The 18,185-nt window shown below is 38.4% G+C and overlaps 4 protein-coding genes across 4 annotated transcripts in view; 3 read left to right on the top strand and 1 right to left on the bottom strand.

Annotated features, from left to right (window-relative positions):
- LOC101279217 (transmembrane protein 102-like) overlaps positions 1 to 18,185 on the top strand; it is a 116,539-nt gene that overhangs the window by 55,485 nt on the left and 42,869 nt on the right. The window lies entirely within an intron of this gene.
- LOC101278225 (uncharacterized protein SPEM2-like) overlaps positions 1 to 18,185 on the top strand; it is a 115,404-nt gene that overhangs the window by 63,846 nt on the left and 33,373 nt on the right.
- Positions 1 to 18,185, top strand: part of LOC117199193 (uncharacterized protein SPEM3-like) — a 111,241-nt gene that overhangs the window by 61,257 nt on the left and 31,799 nt on the right. The gene's annotated exons all lie outside the window — the stretch shown is intronic.
- The window catches only part of LOC117199194 (AP-2 complex subunit beta-like), a 63,118-nt gene that overhangs the window by 35,741 nt on the left and 9,192 nt on the right, over positions 1 to 18,185 (bottom strand). The window contains 3 exon segments of the mRNA XM_049701802.1: positions 8,622 to 8,757; positions 11,918 to 12,023; positions 16,383 to 16,442. Coding sequence (XP_049557759.1) covers positions 8,622 to 8,757; positions 11,918 to 12,023; positions 16,383 to 16,419 — 279 coding nt within the window. The 5' untranslated portion in view covers positions 16,420 to 16,442.

Genomic DNA, 18,185 nt, shown 5'->3' with positions numbered 1-18,185 from the left:
TGAAACATGATTTACTTCCTCTTCCCAGAGAGCCTTCTCCAAACAATAATTCATTATCAAAAGAAAAAATCTGACTCTTGCAGTAACTGCCCTGGTTTACTAGTGTATTAAAACAAAGGTTATGTCTCTTTCTCTTGTACCATTACTTTGAATGTGAACTAAGACTAACATGCATAACATTTTCCCCCCAGAAAACTGGCAGTTCTTTTAGGAAACACTGCCATGAAAAGAACAATGGCCTTTTAATTATAATCTCAGAAAAACTGGAGTTCCCAAGAAAGAAAGGGGTTTCTAAAGGAAGTTTTGCTTTAAAAATGGATTTATAAATAGGGTTTAAGTGAGTTTTCTCAGCACATTGGTTGACTTACAAAGAGCTGGCATGTAGGCTACAAAGGAACATGTCCCATAGCATCAAAAGAAATTTTTTTTAATTCATCTTGCCTCCCAATTATGGTAAATTCTGTTCTTTGGAAGACTGCAATAAAACATTCCTCCTCCCCCATCCCACCCCTACCCCCTGTAGACCTAATATAATATGTATACTTTACAGATACAGATATTAAACACAAACATATACATACATACAGAAGTATGCGTGCACGTGCATGTGTGTGTAAAATCACACTCAATACTAGACAAATTTTTCTCTGCCTTAACTACAGACTTCCCTTCAATCTTACAGTTCATTGTGGACCCTTGGAGTCTGCTGAATTTTTTTTTAACGTAAGCAATTTGTGTTTTGACTTACTTTATACTATACCTAATAGAATTGGACAAAGAGATAAAAGACAATAATAGCTAAAACTTACTGAACACTTACTATGCCATTTACCTTCCCAGCAACTCTAAGGTAGTTGCTATCAAAATCCACCTATTACAGATAAGGAAATAGGCTTTAAAAATGAATTTATAAATAGGATTAGAGAAATTCAGTGACTTGCTTAGCCAACAAAGCTGGAAAGGGAAAATGCTTGAATACAAACTCAAGGCCTGGGGATTCCCTGGTGGCGCAGTGGTTGGGAGTCCGCCTGCCGATGCAGGGGACACGGGTTCGTGCCCCGGTCCGGGAGGATCCCACATGCCGCAGAGCGGCTGGGCCAGTGAGCCATGGCCGCTGGGCCTGCATGTCCGGATCCTGTGCTCTGCAACGGGACCGCAACGGGAGAGGCCACAACAGTGAGAGGTCTGCGTACCGCAAAAAAAAAAAAAAAAAAAACAAACTCAAGGCCTGTATCTGATTCTAGTGTCTGAGTACTAATCACTCTGCCGCCTGCATTTATAGAAGTTCCAAGAGTTGTGAACATCAAATGGGGGAAAGGGAAAGGGAAAGAAAAATCAGAGCTGGGGAGAATACTATAATCAAAACATTATTTCCAGGCAGATTTATACAAGGAGAAAACTGTATTCTCCTACTTTATATAGTTCAGAGATAATCACCTCCTAGCAGCACTTCAAAGAGGCAAGATTTACTATCCAGCTACAAAATCTGATTTATAAGCTACCCCTGTCTCATATGCAGCAATTCTGAGGACATAAATTTGACATTACTTTTTTTATTTTTATTTTTTGGCTGCGCCCTGTGGCTTGCGGGATCTTCTTCCCTGCAAGTGGAGTCTTAACCACTGGACCACCAGGGAAGTCCCAGACCTCATTTTTCTTTTTTAAGGAGCAAGCTGGAGTGGTGGGTATGATTAAAATAAAAATGATCCTGTAAAAAAAGAACTCTAGAAGGAAATCTAGATATACGTTGGGAGTGGAGTATCACAGACAGAAGCTACTTTAGGAGAAATCTCTCACACATTTCCCTGTTCCTTTGAATGATCTCTCTAATTTCACTCATTTTCATAGCCTCAGAACCCAAGAAAGATAGCACTTCCCAATATAGTGACTTCCTCCTATTAACTATATTTAGAAGACTTTCATTTCTAGCAATGACCTTCAAGGTCAAACACTCTGAACAAACACTTCAATTTTCCCGCTCAATTTACAATCTTTTTGGCTGCTGCCCCTGAAGACTTGAATAAATTGAACGCAGTAGAATAACTGACCAAAACTATTATAATGGAAAATAAAGGTGATTTGCATACTTTTATCCTCTTGAAAATCAGCAACAGTTCAGAATCTCACTTTCTTCTTTATGGAGTTGCCTCAAATAACACGTTAAAGCACAGGGCATTTATTCTAAGCATGTTTCAGTCATTATCATCTCCTTAAGAACAAAATGACTGGACTTCCCTGGTGGCGCACTGGTTAAGAATCCGCCTGCCAATGCAGGGGACACGGGTTCGATCCCTGGTCCGGGAAAACCCCACATGCCACGGAGCAACTAAGCCCATGCGCCACAACTACTGAGCATGTCCTCTAGAGCCCTCGAGCCACAACTATTGAGCCCGTGTGCTGCAACTACTGAAGCCCACGCACCGCAACTACTGAGCCCACATGCCACAACTGCTGAAGCCCCCGTGCCTAGAGCCCATGCTCCGCAACAAGAGAAGCCACCGCGGGCTTCCCTGGTGGCGCAGTGGTTGGGAGTCTGCCTGCTAATGCAGGGGACACGGGTTCGAGCCCTGGTCTGGGAGGATCCCACATGCCGCGGGGCAACTGGGCCCATGAACCACAACTACTGAGCCTGCACCTCTGGAGCTTGTGCTCTGCAACAGGAGAGGCCACAATGGTGAGAGGCCCGTGCACCGCGATGAAGAGTGGCCCCCACTTGCCACAACTAGAGAAAGCCCTCGCACAGAAACAAAGACCCAACACAGCAAAAATAAATTAATTAATTAAAAAAAAGAGAGAAGCCACCGCAATGAGAAGCCCACGCACTGCAACAAAGAGTAGCCCCCGCTCGCCGCAACTAGAGAAAGCCTGCGTGCAGCAACGAAGACCTAACGCAGCCAATATAAATATATAAATAAAAATTTTAAAATGCATTGTTAAAAAAAAAGAATACAATGACTATACTGTACCAGTTAATTTTACAGTCATGCTTTAATCCAAGACACTGTCCCTACTGCCAACTAATAATATGCTGACTACATATGACATTCTGCAATGTTCCGTTTTTTTCCCCATCTTCTTTCCCAGAATGAGGAAGCTAAGTGAACACAGCTACCTAGTGAAGTCAACACGTACCGTTAACAGCAAGAGAGTCTGAATATCTGGTAACAAGTAAGATTTAAAAATTAGACTCAATAAAACTCATTACTTAGTTAAGGGGCTTACATAAGTAGCTTAAGATGTGTTTTGATGAAATGCGAATATTCACAAAGCTGAAACACTACAAATAAATATCTACAAATGGACAAAAGGCACTCCTAAGAAGCCAAGAGTTACTTGGCCCACCAGCCCTAAAATCACACAAAAGCATGCTGCAAAATGAACAAAACAAAAAATTTATTATTACACCATTATCTCCCTTTTGAGAGTAAGTAATTCCCTGCCAAATTAGAGTCTTGAGATCCCCTGCCAAATTAGAGTCTTGAGTAAGTAATCCCCTGCCAAATTAGAGTCTTGAGAAATGAATAAGCCGTGATCTTTCGGTACACTACTGAATTACTATGTACAACAGATCCAGTTTTCAGGAAGCTGCCTACGAAAACTGCTTTAGGCATATCCTTGAACAATTATCTTTTAAAAGTAATCCTGAAATGATGTGTTAAGTAATACTGTAAATAGATTTACTTCATTTGTAGATAAGCTGCCCTCAGAATCACCCTAAAAAATAATGTCTGGCTTTAAATAATGTATACAAAAGAATTAAATATCTTTGGGACTTCCCTGGTGACACAGTGGTTAAGAATCCGCCTGCCAATGCAGGGGACATGGGTTTGACCCCTGGTCCGGGAAGGTCCCACATGCCGCGTAGCAGCTAAGCCTGTGTGACACAACTACTGAGCCTACGCTCTAGAGCCTGCGTGCCATAACTACTGAAACCCGTGAGACCAGAGCCCGGGCTCTGCAACAAGAGAAGCCAATGCAATGAGAAACCCACACACCGCAAGGAAGAGTAGCCCCTGCTCACCGCAACTAGAGAAAGCCCGCACACAGCAACGAAGACACAACACAGTGAAAAATAAATAAATAAAATTATAAAAAATAATAAAAACAGCTTTAGTTAAAAAAAGAATTAAATACCTTTAAAAAATAAATTTGCCGTTGAAATATTAACCCTTCTAAAATCATTAATAACCAGCACCACGATCACTATACAATAAAGAAACCTTTGTTATTATTAAGGGCTTACTCTATACCAGGTTCACTATTAAGTGCTTTGCAAGCCCTCTTTTATTTTTCACAACGTTCCAATGATAGAGGCACTGTTTATAATCTCCATTTTGTAGACGAGGATACTGAGATGTTTAGGGAGACCACCAAGCTAAGAATGGCAGACCAGGATACACATCCAAGTCTGGTTGGTTTCAGAGCCTGAGTTTTAACCCTCATGTGTTAGTACTGGAGCGAAAAAAAAAAAAAAAGTTCACAGTTACAAAGCACTTTTGTTTTTGAGATACTTTCATAAAGAGTGAGTCAACTCTTTATAAAAGGAAGTGATTAAATGCAATTTGGTATGCTGGACTGAATCCTGGAATAGCAAAAGGATATTTGTGTTGAAACAGGTGAAATAAAGTCTGTACTTCAGTTTATAGTGATGTACCAATGCCAATTTCTTAGTTTTGACAAAGGTACCATGGTTATGTAAGATGTTAACATTAAGTAAAACTGTGTGAAGATAGGTATATGAGAACTTTCTGTATGGTCTTTGCAACTTTTCTCTAAATCTAAAAACCCGCCCCCAAAATGAGATTAAAAAAAAAAAAAACCTAAGTTAGTAATAACTGATAAAATGAAAACTGATGATTAAAATTCCTAAGGTGAGAATACACATAAAAAGATCTCCACAAAGTTTATCATAAAGGAAAACAAAAATTGTTTCCTTCCTCTGCAAGAATTTAAAAACCGAAAAGCACTGAGACAGGCACTTGCCCTTATAACAGAGCAGCCTCCAATGATTCCACTTACTCAACACTCTGATCCTGCAGAAATTACCAGCAACTCATCTTTTAGTACCAAATACAACATTACTTACTTGGGGCATCCAGACACAGACTGAGTGAACATGTTACCTCCTACATCATTCTTACCCAGTGCCTATCACATACTGACACTCTCACACATGCCTAAAATTCTACCAGCTCTGGTACTCCTTTATGGACGCTGGGCATGAAGAGCATCACGCATTTCTAATTTTGCTTCTGTATAATATTTTAATTTTATAACTCTTCTTCTATTTATTGATATATGTTTAGGGATAACAGAATTCATATAAAGTACTAAATTAAATGAGGTCATTAAGAGATGATTTAACGTTGCCCACGAGTACAACAAGCATATTCTGACAAAAATCCTTCTAAAATTTACAAAGTGATCTAGAGAGACTTCAGTTTTTCAGCATTTATCATCTCAGACTGACAGCAAACCACCACAAACCTTCTAAAGCCTAAACAGAAATTACAATAATCAGAAAGTACGTCACGTTAGATCTGTTTCTCAATAGCTGTCATTTATTAAGCATTTACTATATGTCAGGCATTACTTCAGTTTTTAAAACAAATTAGTCCTTCATGTTGTTGTAGGGGGCTCCCTGTGCACTGCAGGATGTTTAAAGTATCCTTGAACTCTACCTACTAGATGCCAGTAGCAACCTTCCCATCAGTTGTGACAACCAAAAGTGTTTCCTGAGAATGCCAACTGTCTCCCAGGAAGCAAAATCGCCCCCAGTTGAGAACCACTGTCACATAATCTCATGTGGCTTCTACATGCTGGCTAGCACATGGTTAAAATACATACTTTTTCTGAGAAAAAAAAAATGTTACTTTTCATAAAACAGCTTTCCAAAATAAGTTCATATTAAAAGAAGCTGGCAGTTTAACTAGAACCGTTGCTAAAGGCCATACCGGGCCAAGTTCTGAGAGCATGCTGCTTGTGCAGAAAAACCCTCAACAAACGAAAATATGTTTCTGGAGTTTTTTTGGTTTTGTTTTTTTAACTAATTCAGTAGTCTGTGCTTTGGCAGACAGGACAGAGCAATGGAAGAAGGGCATTCCCAGGGGCAGTTCTCAGAGAGATGGTAGAAGTCAGAAGGCTTAGAAGACAAGATCAAAGGGGCTAAGGCGCTGAGCCAAAGGATTTAGGAGACCTGAGCTCACAAACAAAAAGCAAAGTACATGTGGTGGGGCTGTCAAGAGAGTCTCTGGAGTGGCAGATTCTGGGGTAAACATCAACTGAAGTTGGAATACCTCAAAATGCCTCTAAGAGAGAAAAGGAAAACTGCAGTAAGGAGGGAAAATCCTAATGCATGGGCAAAAGCTAGAGAATTATCACTATCACCCAAAAATGTATCTTTCTCGCAAATATCAATTTAGTGAGACAGAATTTTCAAAACTCGGATTATTTGTGAAGAAATCATAGCTATTTTCCTCTCGTGCCAAAGTGCTTCCTCATTCTGAATACGTTTACTTTCAAAATAATGGACTAATAAATCTGTGTCTGGAAATAAGTTTAGCTTTCATTCCCTCAGAAAGATTTTACCATATGAACCTGTATAGCTATCAAAGAGGTCAGAACCCTTTAAATTAATATTGTAGCAATAATGTTACCCTTTGCCTAATGTCTACTTCATAATCATGGCAGCAGCAGCCATCATTTCATGAACTCTCATAAGCCAGGCACTTTCACAGATGCTTTTTATGCAAGAGCTCAATTAATACTCCTAACGACTCTCTAAGTTGGTACCTCTCACTCTACAGAAGAGGAAACAGACTCAGGGAGGTTAACCTAGGACTTAACAGTGAGAATTTTTTTACTTCAAACTATCTTTTCTCTTTCAAATAGTATTTCACGGAGAGTCAGTTTTAACTAAAGTTAACATATACACACTACTATATGTAAGAGAGATAACCAACAAGGACCTACTGTATAGCACAGAGAACTATACTCAATATTTTATAATAGCCTATAAGGAAAAAGACTTTAAAAAAATTTTTAATGAAACATAAAAATATTGGGCTTCCCTGGTGGCGCAGTGGTTGAGAGTCCGCTTGCCGATGCAGGGGACACGGGTTCGTGCCCCAGTCCGGAAAGATCCCACATGCCGCGGAGCGGCTGGGCCCGTGAGCCATGGCCGCTGAGCCTGCGAGTCCGGAGCCTGTGCTCCGCAATGGGAGAGGCCACAGCGATGAGAGGCCCGCGTACCGCAAAAACAACAACTACAAAAAAAATCAGGAATTGGAAAGATATGTCCCACTCCACAAATATTAAGCAGGGAGAAAAGAGGGCTGGATATCTGGGGCCTACAGCCAAGAAAGCAAAGGAGAATCTAGAAGCTGGTTTGTGCCCAACATAAGTTCCTTGCGCGAAGCAGCAGAGAGGGCCCTCTGAAATCCTGATTAACATACATTCTCCTTTCCTAGCAAGTGCCTCCAAACACAGTACAAGTAGAACACTTACCAAGAAGGAACACCCCTTAAATTGCCCTATATTAAAAAATTTCTTTAAACATTATAAACCTATACACATGCTAACTTCCACAAAATGTAAACTAAATTCTTTCCAATGATATCATCCATCTATGAATCACCAGACAGAAAGAATGTAATGTTACAATGATCCTGTACATTGTAGCTAAACACAGAAAAAGAACAAAAATTCCATGAGGAGGAAGAAAGCATGTTTATTTTCCAAAACAATTTAATAGAAGCTAATTTTAGAAATGCTGTCTGATTTTTGCTTTTAATGTAGACTAAATTCCAGGCAGAGGAAAAGGAAGTAAACAAAACAAAAAACAAAAATCCTAATAAGAACCACCTTATTACTGTGTTCATCAAATCTAATGATAGGAGAATTCTGACTGGATATCCAATAATATTAAGGACTTTCTTTAATGATCAGCTGATTAAATGAGTTTTTCATTCTTAAGATGTTTGGGATTTGCTTTAAAATCATCCAGTAGGAGAGGAGGTGGGGGTCAGGAAAGCATGTATGGAGAGTTAAATTAAACAAAACTGGCCATAGGTTGGTAACTACTGAAACTACAAGGTAGATATTTAGGAATTTATTATACTATTCCCTCAACCTGAGTATGTTTGAAAATTTCCACAATAACAAAAAAGTTAATCAACTACTGTAAGACCTATTCAATAAAACAAAATTAAAAGGCAGCTCCTGTAGTTTCCACTACGTCTGAACCATAAGCATAATTTCTACAAAGATAAAATAGGTAAAACCCCAGGTTACTGACACTACAATGATATGCCCAACCTTTGTCAGCCTTGGAAGATAAAACAGTGAGGTTTCACCTGGCTTTCTTCTCCCACCTGGCAAGGATGCACCAAGCCCAGCTGACAGAAGGCTCACCATATGGTCTGAACTGGAAGACAAACTCTGGCATACAGAATGCTTAAATCATGAATATTCCTACTCAATGGCCAATACTTCTCTAGAGGCCCTCTTTTGGAACAGAGGTTGCTTATTTGCAATGCAGACACTAACCATATCAAGAGACACTTCTGAAAAGGTTTTCTGAGGTAGAAGAGACCGTTCTTGAGTCCCTGGGAAAAAGTTACCTTCACAAAGCTGTTGACAGCCATGATGGCCATGTCTGGCTGACTCTTGGCATAGTTCATCAAGTAGAGATACACGAGCTTCTTTAGTTCCAGGTTGTCAGTCTGCATACAATTCACTACATCTGGAAAGAGACAGCTGAGAAAAAAGGGAAAGCGAACAGATGTTGGTGCCAGGCTGTTGGACAGAACACAAAGAAACAGTCTTAATTTAAAAAGTGATTCGATGTGAGCACAAATGTCCACTAGTGGTAATACTTACCACAGAAATGAATTACTAAAGAATTTATAATAATGGTCCCAAGATGTCTAAAAATAGATTTTTAAAAAACTTTTTACTATGAAAATTTTCAGATTAGAGACAGCAGTTTAATGAACCCATGTATCCATCACCCAGCTGCAAACAAATATTGATACATACCCGATCTTGTTTCATACACAACCTCAATCCACTTGCCTTCTCCCAGTCCCTACCCCATCTAGTTGCTCTAAACAATTTCTAAACAAATCCTTCACAAACATTTCATATAATATTTTAGTGTATATCTTTACAAACTTTTTAAAAAAATCACTATGTCACACAAAAAAATTAACCATAGTTTTTCATATCAATTCTTTGCAGTTCAAAGCACTACAGTTGTTATGCTTTTTAATGCACATATTCTTCCATCCCTGACCAGTGGGAACTTATTTGATTAGTTTCCTTATTAAAACAGTTCTCAGATAATGAGGACCTTTGTTCAAAATTTTAACCATTTTCAGAAAATGAAACAGTTCTAAACGTGTGTGCCATGTACACATTTAGATTCTATTGTATATATACACCCATGAAGGAAGTGACCAGTAACAGGTATTGGGACTCAGACCCTAGGTTAGAATCCTGGCTACATTACCACTAGCTGTATGACTTTGGGATTATTCTTTAGCCTCTCCAAGTATACACTGCTTGATCTCTAACATGGAATAACTTCTGATTCAGAATAACCTCTAGTTCAGAAGACACGAGGACTATAAAAAACATTGTAAGTAAAAGCATCTGTCCCTGTGCCTGACACAGAATGCACTTAAATTTAAACTTCCCTTTTCTTAATGACATTAGGAAGGTCATCATTAGCCTTAGGACCTTCTCAGATGTTTGAGTTACTACACCTCACATCCACCACTAGATGCTGCAATTTACTTGGCATTCTTGCACTCATCCATTTCTTATCAGCAGCATTTGACCCAACTAATAAAAGGAAAATCAATGCATTTCATATTAACATAAATATTTTAAAGTAAAAATCTACCTATTTTACTTATTTTCTTAAATTAAGATGACATTGTTTTAATTTTTGCCAATCTCTTTAATGTCTACTTTAAACAAAAACAGCTGGATTCTCACAATGCTCCTGCATTCAACCTGTTGTAGAATGTTGTTTAGCTGAAGTATAAGAAGAAAATCCATTTGCATACACGTATATAAATTGGAAAATGGAAGAGTATTTTAATAGCTTTTTCATATAACTGGATGTTCTCCTTTGATACATTAAAGCTAGACAAATGGTTGTTTTTCTTTTTGTTTTTAGTCCACAAATGGTAGTTTCTTAAAAGTTAGGTACAATATGGAATCTGAAACCATATCAATAAACTTTCTGTACTTGGTTGCATTAAAATCCATTCATTTATCACTTATTTTGAATGGATATTTTACCCATGCATAATTTTGTGATTTATGCACTGGTCATTTGGAAAATATTGGTTCAATGAGTTAGGCAGATCTTCTCTATGGTGGCATATTTCATTATACAGCAGCAAATAATCACAGTCATTAATTTCACCACCAATCTCATCAGAAAAATCTCTAAGTATTGGGAAGCTATCAAGCTCACGATGGGAGATACAAGTTTTCCAACACTCTAATTTTTACTTTAAAGTTGAAATTTATCTACTGTCAAATTTTTTCCCTTGAAGTGACAGGTTCACTTTGTTCATTTTTTATAAAATGTCTCCCAAATACTGAAGTCTGATTAACTATAGTTCTGTCTGTCAATCTTTCTTTCACAAAGAAATGGTGTTCCCAAGTCAAACAATTGTGCAAGGGCTTTTTTTCAAGTCAACCGTCACACTTTGCTATGCAGTAGAAGTACTTTATGCCTAATTCCTATTTCATCACACAGAATATTAAAAAGACCTGAACTCAAGGTTCAAGGTTTACTGAAATAAATTTTTAGTGCTTCATGCAGGACAGTCCTAAGTGAAACTGCCCTTTTTTCCTGCAAGCACATGATGGTGAAGAATACAATGACTACTTTTACAGTTTGGCACCACTGCCTTAATTCACACTAAGGCACCAGCCATGCAAACGTCAACACAGTGAAAAGGGTAAATAACACCTAAGTATTATTACAAGAATAGCTTTGACTTCATGGATTTCATGGAAAGGATCTCGGGAATCCTCAGGGGCCTGCAGACAATCCTTATTTATTTCCAAATGGCCTTCCTAAATTACAGGAAAAAAGGGAGGAAAAACAAAAAAGACCCTTTGGATTTTGTTACCACTGATTTTCATCTTGAATTCGGCAATTAAAGGCAGAGTTGTAAAGTTGAGGGCACTGGCTTGAGCCCATTAAAGTACACATGGGCTTCTGCTTCTCAGTGTATTTTTATCATCTTCTAAAACTACCTCAGCAACAGATTTGTAACTGTGTCAGCTCTCAGGAGGTTTTATGCTAGATCTGTATGCAAGTGAAATCAAACTCGTTTCACTCAAAAAAAAAAAAAAAAAAAAAACTAAGTCACAGAGTTAATATAAAAGCAACTACACTTCCTGATGTTCCCAGTGGGACAAACTCATTCTTATACGTTCTGACTGTAATAGCTTTAAATAAAAAGCAGTAGGGCTTCCCTGGTGGTGCAGTGGTTGAGAATCTGCCTGCGAAGGCAGGGGACACGGGTTCGAGCCCTGGTCTGGGAAGATCCCACATGTCGCGGAGCAACTGGGCCCATGCGTCACAACTACTCAACTACTGAGCCTGCGCGTCTGGAGCCTGTGCTCCGCAACAAGAGAGGCTGCGAGAGTGAGAGGCCCGCGCACCGCAGTGAAGAGTGGCCCCCGCTTGCCACAACTAGAGAAAGCCCTCGCACAAAAACGAAGACCCAACAAAGCCATAAATAAATAAATAAATAAATAAATAGATTTAAATCATGTGGGCTTCTAAGAAGACCTCTGCTTAAAAAAAAAAAAAAAAAAAAAAAAAGGCAGTAAAAGCCATAGAGTAAGAGTCTAAAATGAGCAAAGCAAAAGAGATTACCCTTACCTAACATCTTTCCCCACAGTCATAGCAGCAATCACTTTCTTCACAGCCTCCTTCTTCTTTTCTTTCTTTTCACTGTTGAGTTCAGCCTTTAATTCAAAGACTTCTCCTAAAAGACAACAAACGGGTGAGGTCCCAGGATCAGAGAACTAGAGCAGAACACTGTACTATACAGCAAGTAACACAACAGATGACCAGTGGCAGGGCTGCAACTGAAATAAGATTATTTAAAAATTATAGGATAGGTACAGTTCAAATCCCTAGAATATTAACCAACTCATTGATAAGGATGCTATTTTGGGGTTATCGCCAGAGAGGAAGGTGTAAGCCAGATCTCAGGAAGCACAGAAGTGGGAAAAAGGAAAGATATCTCATATCTTACTACGATGGGGAGAGAACGGCATCTGAGGGATGATCTCCTGTCAGAATTTCAAAGTCCTGGGAAAAAAATAAATGCAGGCAGGAAACAGGTTCACAAATCAATGTTTTCAAACCAGAAGAGACTCCTCATTCACCTACTCTCAACTCCACAAACAACTGAGGCTCAAAGGTCACTAAGTGAGCGAGTGACAGAGCTGGCCTTAGAACTGTTTCTCCCGACTCTTTAATCCAGTGTTTCTCAACGTTGGCTACACACTATTACCCGGGAAGTATCTAGAAATGCCAATGCTCAGGCTCCACTCTGGACCAAATAAATCAGAATGTCAAGGAGTAGAACTCCTACGTTCATATTTTTTAAAGTTTCCTCAAGTGATTCTAATGTATAATCAAGGTTGAGAATCACTGCTCTAATTAGTACTTTAAGATGATAATGGGCTTTAAGGCCCTATCCTGTTCAATCAATCTAAGAACAGAAATAATAATCCTGAAGCTTCAAGAATGGTACAAACCAGAGTCATTTCTAAAGATATAATCTTAAATGACTGACTGCTCAGGCGCTGCACCGTGAAATGCCAGGACTGTCACCACTATTTTAAGGCCCAGGCTCACCTATCTTCAGAAAGCTGGAGCTGAAATAAGAAAAAAGGTTAACCACCCTCAACTGGTTTTAAAAGAAAGAAGAAAATATACTATAAGACCACGAAAAAGAAGTTAACTATTGTCACGTCAACTTTCAATCCACAGAATTGCCTCATTTTCTTCCACCTTTATGACTGTTCTTGATGTTCACTTTAACCTCGTTCACCAGTACAGAAATAGTGGGGGCAGCAAACTAGGTGATCTGCTGAAGCCTCTAAATGGGAAGGATGAACTGGCAAGAAGCACAGAAGTTGAGCACTAAAAAAGCCTGTTACATCAAAATCCATCGCTAACAAAGCAAACCAACTGTTACAAAAATCACCCTTTTATTTGACAGCTGCAAAAATAGCACAGACAGAAAAGCTGGGCCCTTTAAAGAGTCACTCTCCTCTTCTCCAAGTCCTCTGCTGCCAAATCCAGCTCTTAGGGTTCCCATCATTTACTTCTGAAAACAGTAAAGGACAAGCAGCACGGTTTCAGAAAATCTGAATTGTGAATAGCAGCAGGAGCTGAAGAATCAAAACAGGATATAACTGAAATTATTCCAACTCCAACAGCATAAATTTAAAGAATATGCGCCAGTGGCAGTTCTGGTGGGTGTTACAGGAAGTAAAAGGAACACAGTCTATCCATTTTTTAAAATGTGGTATTTACCCAGCCATGATTCATCTGTAAGTCTCAAACCTTTATAAAAATCCCTGAATTGAAAAAAGGTTACCAGGACCCATTATAAGTGCAGGTTTGAAAAATTAGGTGAGTCTTAAAATTACATCTTTTTGTGTTATTATAGAAACATCTTGGTCATCAAAGCACACAAAATGTTAACAGAAGAAATAAATACATTTCAGAATGATAAGAGAATAAGAAAAAAAGCTGAAAATGAATGACAAGGGGCTAAATGCTTTTGTACGCTATAAGCAGTAAAAACAGCAAGAAGTTGGGTGGAGCCAAGGAGGAGCACGGAGGCAAGGTATCTCATACATACTACAGTTTTATTAAATTCTTATCTCCCCCCCCTCCTTTTCCCCTGAATCAAATCTACCAAGCATTGCTAGCACCTAGCAACAGTTCTCAATCTCGGCTACACATCAGAAAATTCTGGGGAGCTTTTAAAAAAACCCCACGTCTAGGCCATATCCCACACCAAAGAAATCAGGATATCTGCAGGGGTAGGACTGGACATCACCTATTGTCTTTTACTTCACTGGGCAATTCCAATGTGCAGGCAAGGCTGAAAGCCATGGACTAGTAGCTAATGTAATTAAGCAACTCTCTATGGTGTTTTCTGTATTATAATAGAAGTTTACCCTTAAATAACTCCAAACGACAGAAATATGCTTGTGCTTTCTAGAAAATTTTCTGGTGCTCCAGGCCACTATGTGTGCCCTCCCATTTTCTTTTTCTTTTGAAATCATTTTAATCTTAAAGAAAAGTTGCAAAATTCCCCATCTGCTAACATTATGCCACATTTGCTTTATCATACTTTTTATATATTTATACATTTTTTTCTGATTCATTGAAGAAGTAAACTGTAGACATCATGTCTCTTTAGCTCTAAATATATCAGTGTATAACTTCTAAGAACAAGGAATTATGTTACATAGCTATAATACAATGATGAAAATCAGGAAGTTTAACAGTGATATACTGTCATTATCTAATCTATAAACCTTATTCAAAGATCTTGATAAAGTCTTTTTTTTTTTTTTTTTTTTTTTTGCGGTACGCGGGCCTCTCACCGCTGTGGCCTCTCCCGTTGCGGAGCAGGCTCCGGACGCGCAGGCTCAGCGGCCATGGCTCACGGGCCCAGCCGCTCCGCGGCATGTGGGATCCTCCCGGACCGGGGCACGAACCCGCGTCCCCTGCATCGGCAGGCGGACGCCCAACCACTGCGCCACCAGGGAAGCCTTGATAAAGTCTTTTATAGTAATTTTACCCCCATCCTCCTTGGGCCAGGATCCAATGCAGGATCATGCACTACACTTACTGTCATGTCTCTTTAGTCTCCTTTAATCTGAAACAGCTGGTCAGCCTTTGTCTTTCATGATAATGACATTTTAAAAAAGTACAGGCCAGTCATTTTATAGAACACCCTCAGCTGTCATAGGTGTTCCCTCATGATTACACTGAGATTATGCCTTTTGGCAGCCATAATTCAGAAATGATGATATGAAATCATCATCTGTGGAAGGATAAGAAAATATCAAATTTCCATGCATTGTTTTGCATAATCATTTTTCTTTAAAAATTTTAAAAATCATATGTATTAATACATGCATAGAAAAGACTGAGGATACATACCGAGTTCCCATCAGGAACAGGAATAGGGAGGGAGGGAACTTTCATTTTTACTTTTTATTGCTGTATTGCTTTAGTAGTACTCCTTGTAATAAAATGTTTATTTCCAAGTAAAAAATTAAAAGAATTTGGTGCAACCACTATGGAAAACACTATGGAGGTTCCTTAAAAAACTAGAGTTACCATATGATCCAACAAACCCACTCTTGGGTATATATCCAGAGAAAAGTCTAATTCGAAAAGATACATGCACCCCAACGTTCACGGCAGCACTATTTACAATAGTCAGGACATGGAAGCAACCTAAGTGTCCATCCATCCACAGATGAATGGATAAAGATATGGTTTATATATACTATGGAGTATTATTCAGCCATAAAAAAGAATGAAATACTGCCATTTTCAGGAACATGGATGGACCCAGAAATTACCATACTAAGTGAAGTAAGTCAGACAAAGAAAGACAAATATATGGTATCACTTATACGTGGAATCTAAAAAAAGATACAAATGGACTTATTTACAAAACAGAAACACTCACAGACACAGAAAATAAACTTATGGTTACCAAACAGGAGGGGAGGAAGGGATAAATCAGGACCTTGGGATTAGCAGATACAAACTAGTATGTATTAAATAAACAACAAGGTCCTACTGTATAGCACAGGGAACTATATTCAATATCTTGTAATAACCTATGATGGGAAAGAATCTGAAAAAGAATATATATATGTATACATACACACACACACACATACATATATACACACACACACACCTGAATCACTTTGCTGTGCACCAGAAATGAACACAACATTGTAAACCAATTACACTCGATTTTTTTAAAAAAGAGAAAATAAATGTGCTTCTTCCTTTTACCCTCCTCAGATCTATCAATCTTCAATGGATCAATCTTGGATCTCTTCCTTTCACTAAAACCTTCAAGTCAAAATGATGTGCACCACAGCCGTATCTTTAAAAACCCATACTTTAATAATTTACTCAATACACTTTTCTGTAGGATATCCCCAGTGAGATGGTCCAAGACATACATGTCTGAAGAGGTCAGGAGCATTCTACTTGGAACAATCTTACACCACAACTTTTGAAGAATCTTCAAAAAAGGCTGTGATCAGGTTCTCATACTTACCTTTTTTATTGGTTGTGACGTATTTGGAGGCAGTCATGGTTGTGGATCTTTAATGTGCACCTACAGCAAGAGAAGAGAATTCCTTTAACCAAGTTATTTATGTCCAGCAAGGCATTCAACTAATTTTAAGATCATTTATATACAAGAAGTTCTGCATTCAGAAAGTATCTTCATCCTTACCACCATCACTCGTGATCCAAAGGGATGCAAGGATAATTAAGAATGTAATCCTTGCCTCAAAAGCTAATTGGAACAAAATCCAAAGGCCTAATGGAATAGAGTGATAATCTGAACCTATCATAGTTTTATGATTTTATCCACAATTATCTCCTCAGAGCCTCCAAGACCTAAAGCTACATCTTTTTACAAATACGTCTTCAGTTAGTTACTCCAATATTTAAAATAAGGAAAAGTTTGTTTCAAAAGATCTCCCCATTACTTTCCGTTAAAGCAAATCTGATTTACTTCCCTGCCTCAAGATGGAGTCACTCTAAGACACATATTCTGAAACAGAGTAAAACTGAAAGAGAAAAAAATTTTATCAACCTCTTCACCATTACATGCAACTGTCAATAAAAGGAATTTCTTTCAGAAAAAAGAGAAAAGTCTAGATTAGTAGGACAATACTCTTTCATGACAAACACCTAGAGAGGAAAACATCTAGAGAGGTGTTATGCATGGATTTTTTTTTTAAATTATGGTTTTCATATTTCCAACAACCTACAATTCCCCCAAGTATTCCCCCAAATAAAAAATATCAGTTTACAGTTAAAAACAATGCAAAAAACTGAGATATTTGTTCACACTGAGTGCTAAAGAGGATCAGAACTGGTGTTAAAACTTAAAAGAACATGGATCCCAGCTTCAATTTAACTTTTCTGTTCCAATTTCCAGAATTAATCCAGTTGACATAAGGCTCCATTGGTAAAACGAAAACAGCATGGACTGATCACATTTCTCCCCAAATAATGAGACAATGTTTTCTGATTTGAGAAACCCTAAGATTTTGTCCAATGTACTTGACTTCTTTAAATACATTAAAACTTTCTTTTAATAATATTCCTGCTGCACTCAAAAATGAGTATCTTCTGGGATTTCCCTGGTGGCACAGTGGTTAAGACTCTGCGCTCCCAAAGCAGGTGGCCCAGGTTCGATCCCTGGTACGACCAGATCCCACATGCGTGCCGCAACTAAGAGTTCGCATGACACAACTAAGGAGCCAACGAGCCTCAACTAAGGAGCCCGCCTGCCACAACTAAGACCCGACACAACCAAATAAATAAATTTTTAAAAAAATGATTATCTTCTTACTGACCACCATCATTAATAATACTTATCACCAAATTTTGGACAGATGCCCTGGCACCTACTCATTATTTTCTGGTCAAAACAACATGAGTGATAATATATTTGGCAAACTTGAGCGATAATACCTCCACAAACAATGGTAATTATGGATCTGAGAAAAAAGACCTAAGCACTCAACAAATCAATGCAATTAAGGAAAAAAGCCAGAAAATCATAAAATAATGCAAAAAGGTTGGCTCAAATTTGTTCTCTAAAATGTACTACTTGGACTATTTAAGGGAAATTAGACTCATCTGTTATCTTTCCAAGGAGCTACTTAATGTTTATAGTACTGATCCTTATACAATAGTGCTTTTAGGTTGTACAAGAATTTCACTGAATTTACCTTGTTAAAAGAAGTGAGCTAGAACGCACACAAATCATTACAGAATACAGAAATTTCTGATTTGACACTATTTGTTATAACTTAAAGTGAGCCTGTAACAGAGGCTTGTC

The sequence above is a fragment of the Orcinus orca genome, chromosome 19, assembly GCF_937001465.1.
Source record: "Orcinus orca chromosome 19, mOrcOrc1.1, whole genome shotgun sequence".
Lineage (NCBI taxonomy): Eukaryota > Metazoa > Chordata > Mammalia > Artiodactyla > Delphinidae > Orcinus > Orcinus orca.
This window is presented reverse-complemented; position numbering and strand designations above follow the sequence as displayed.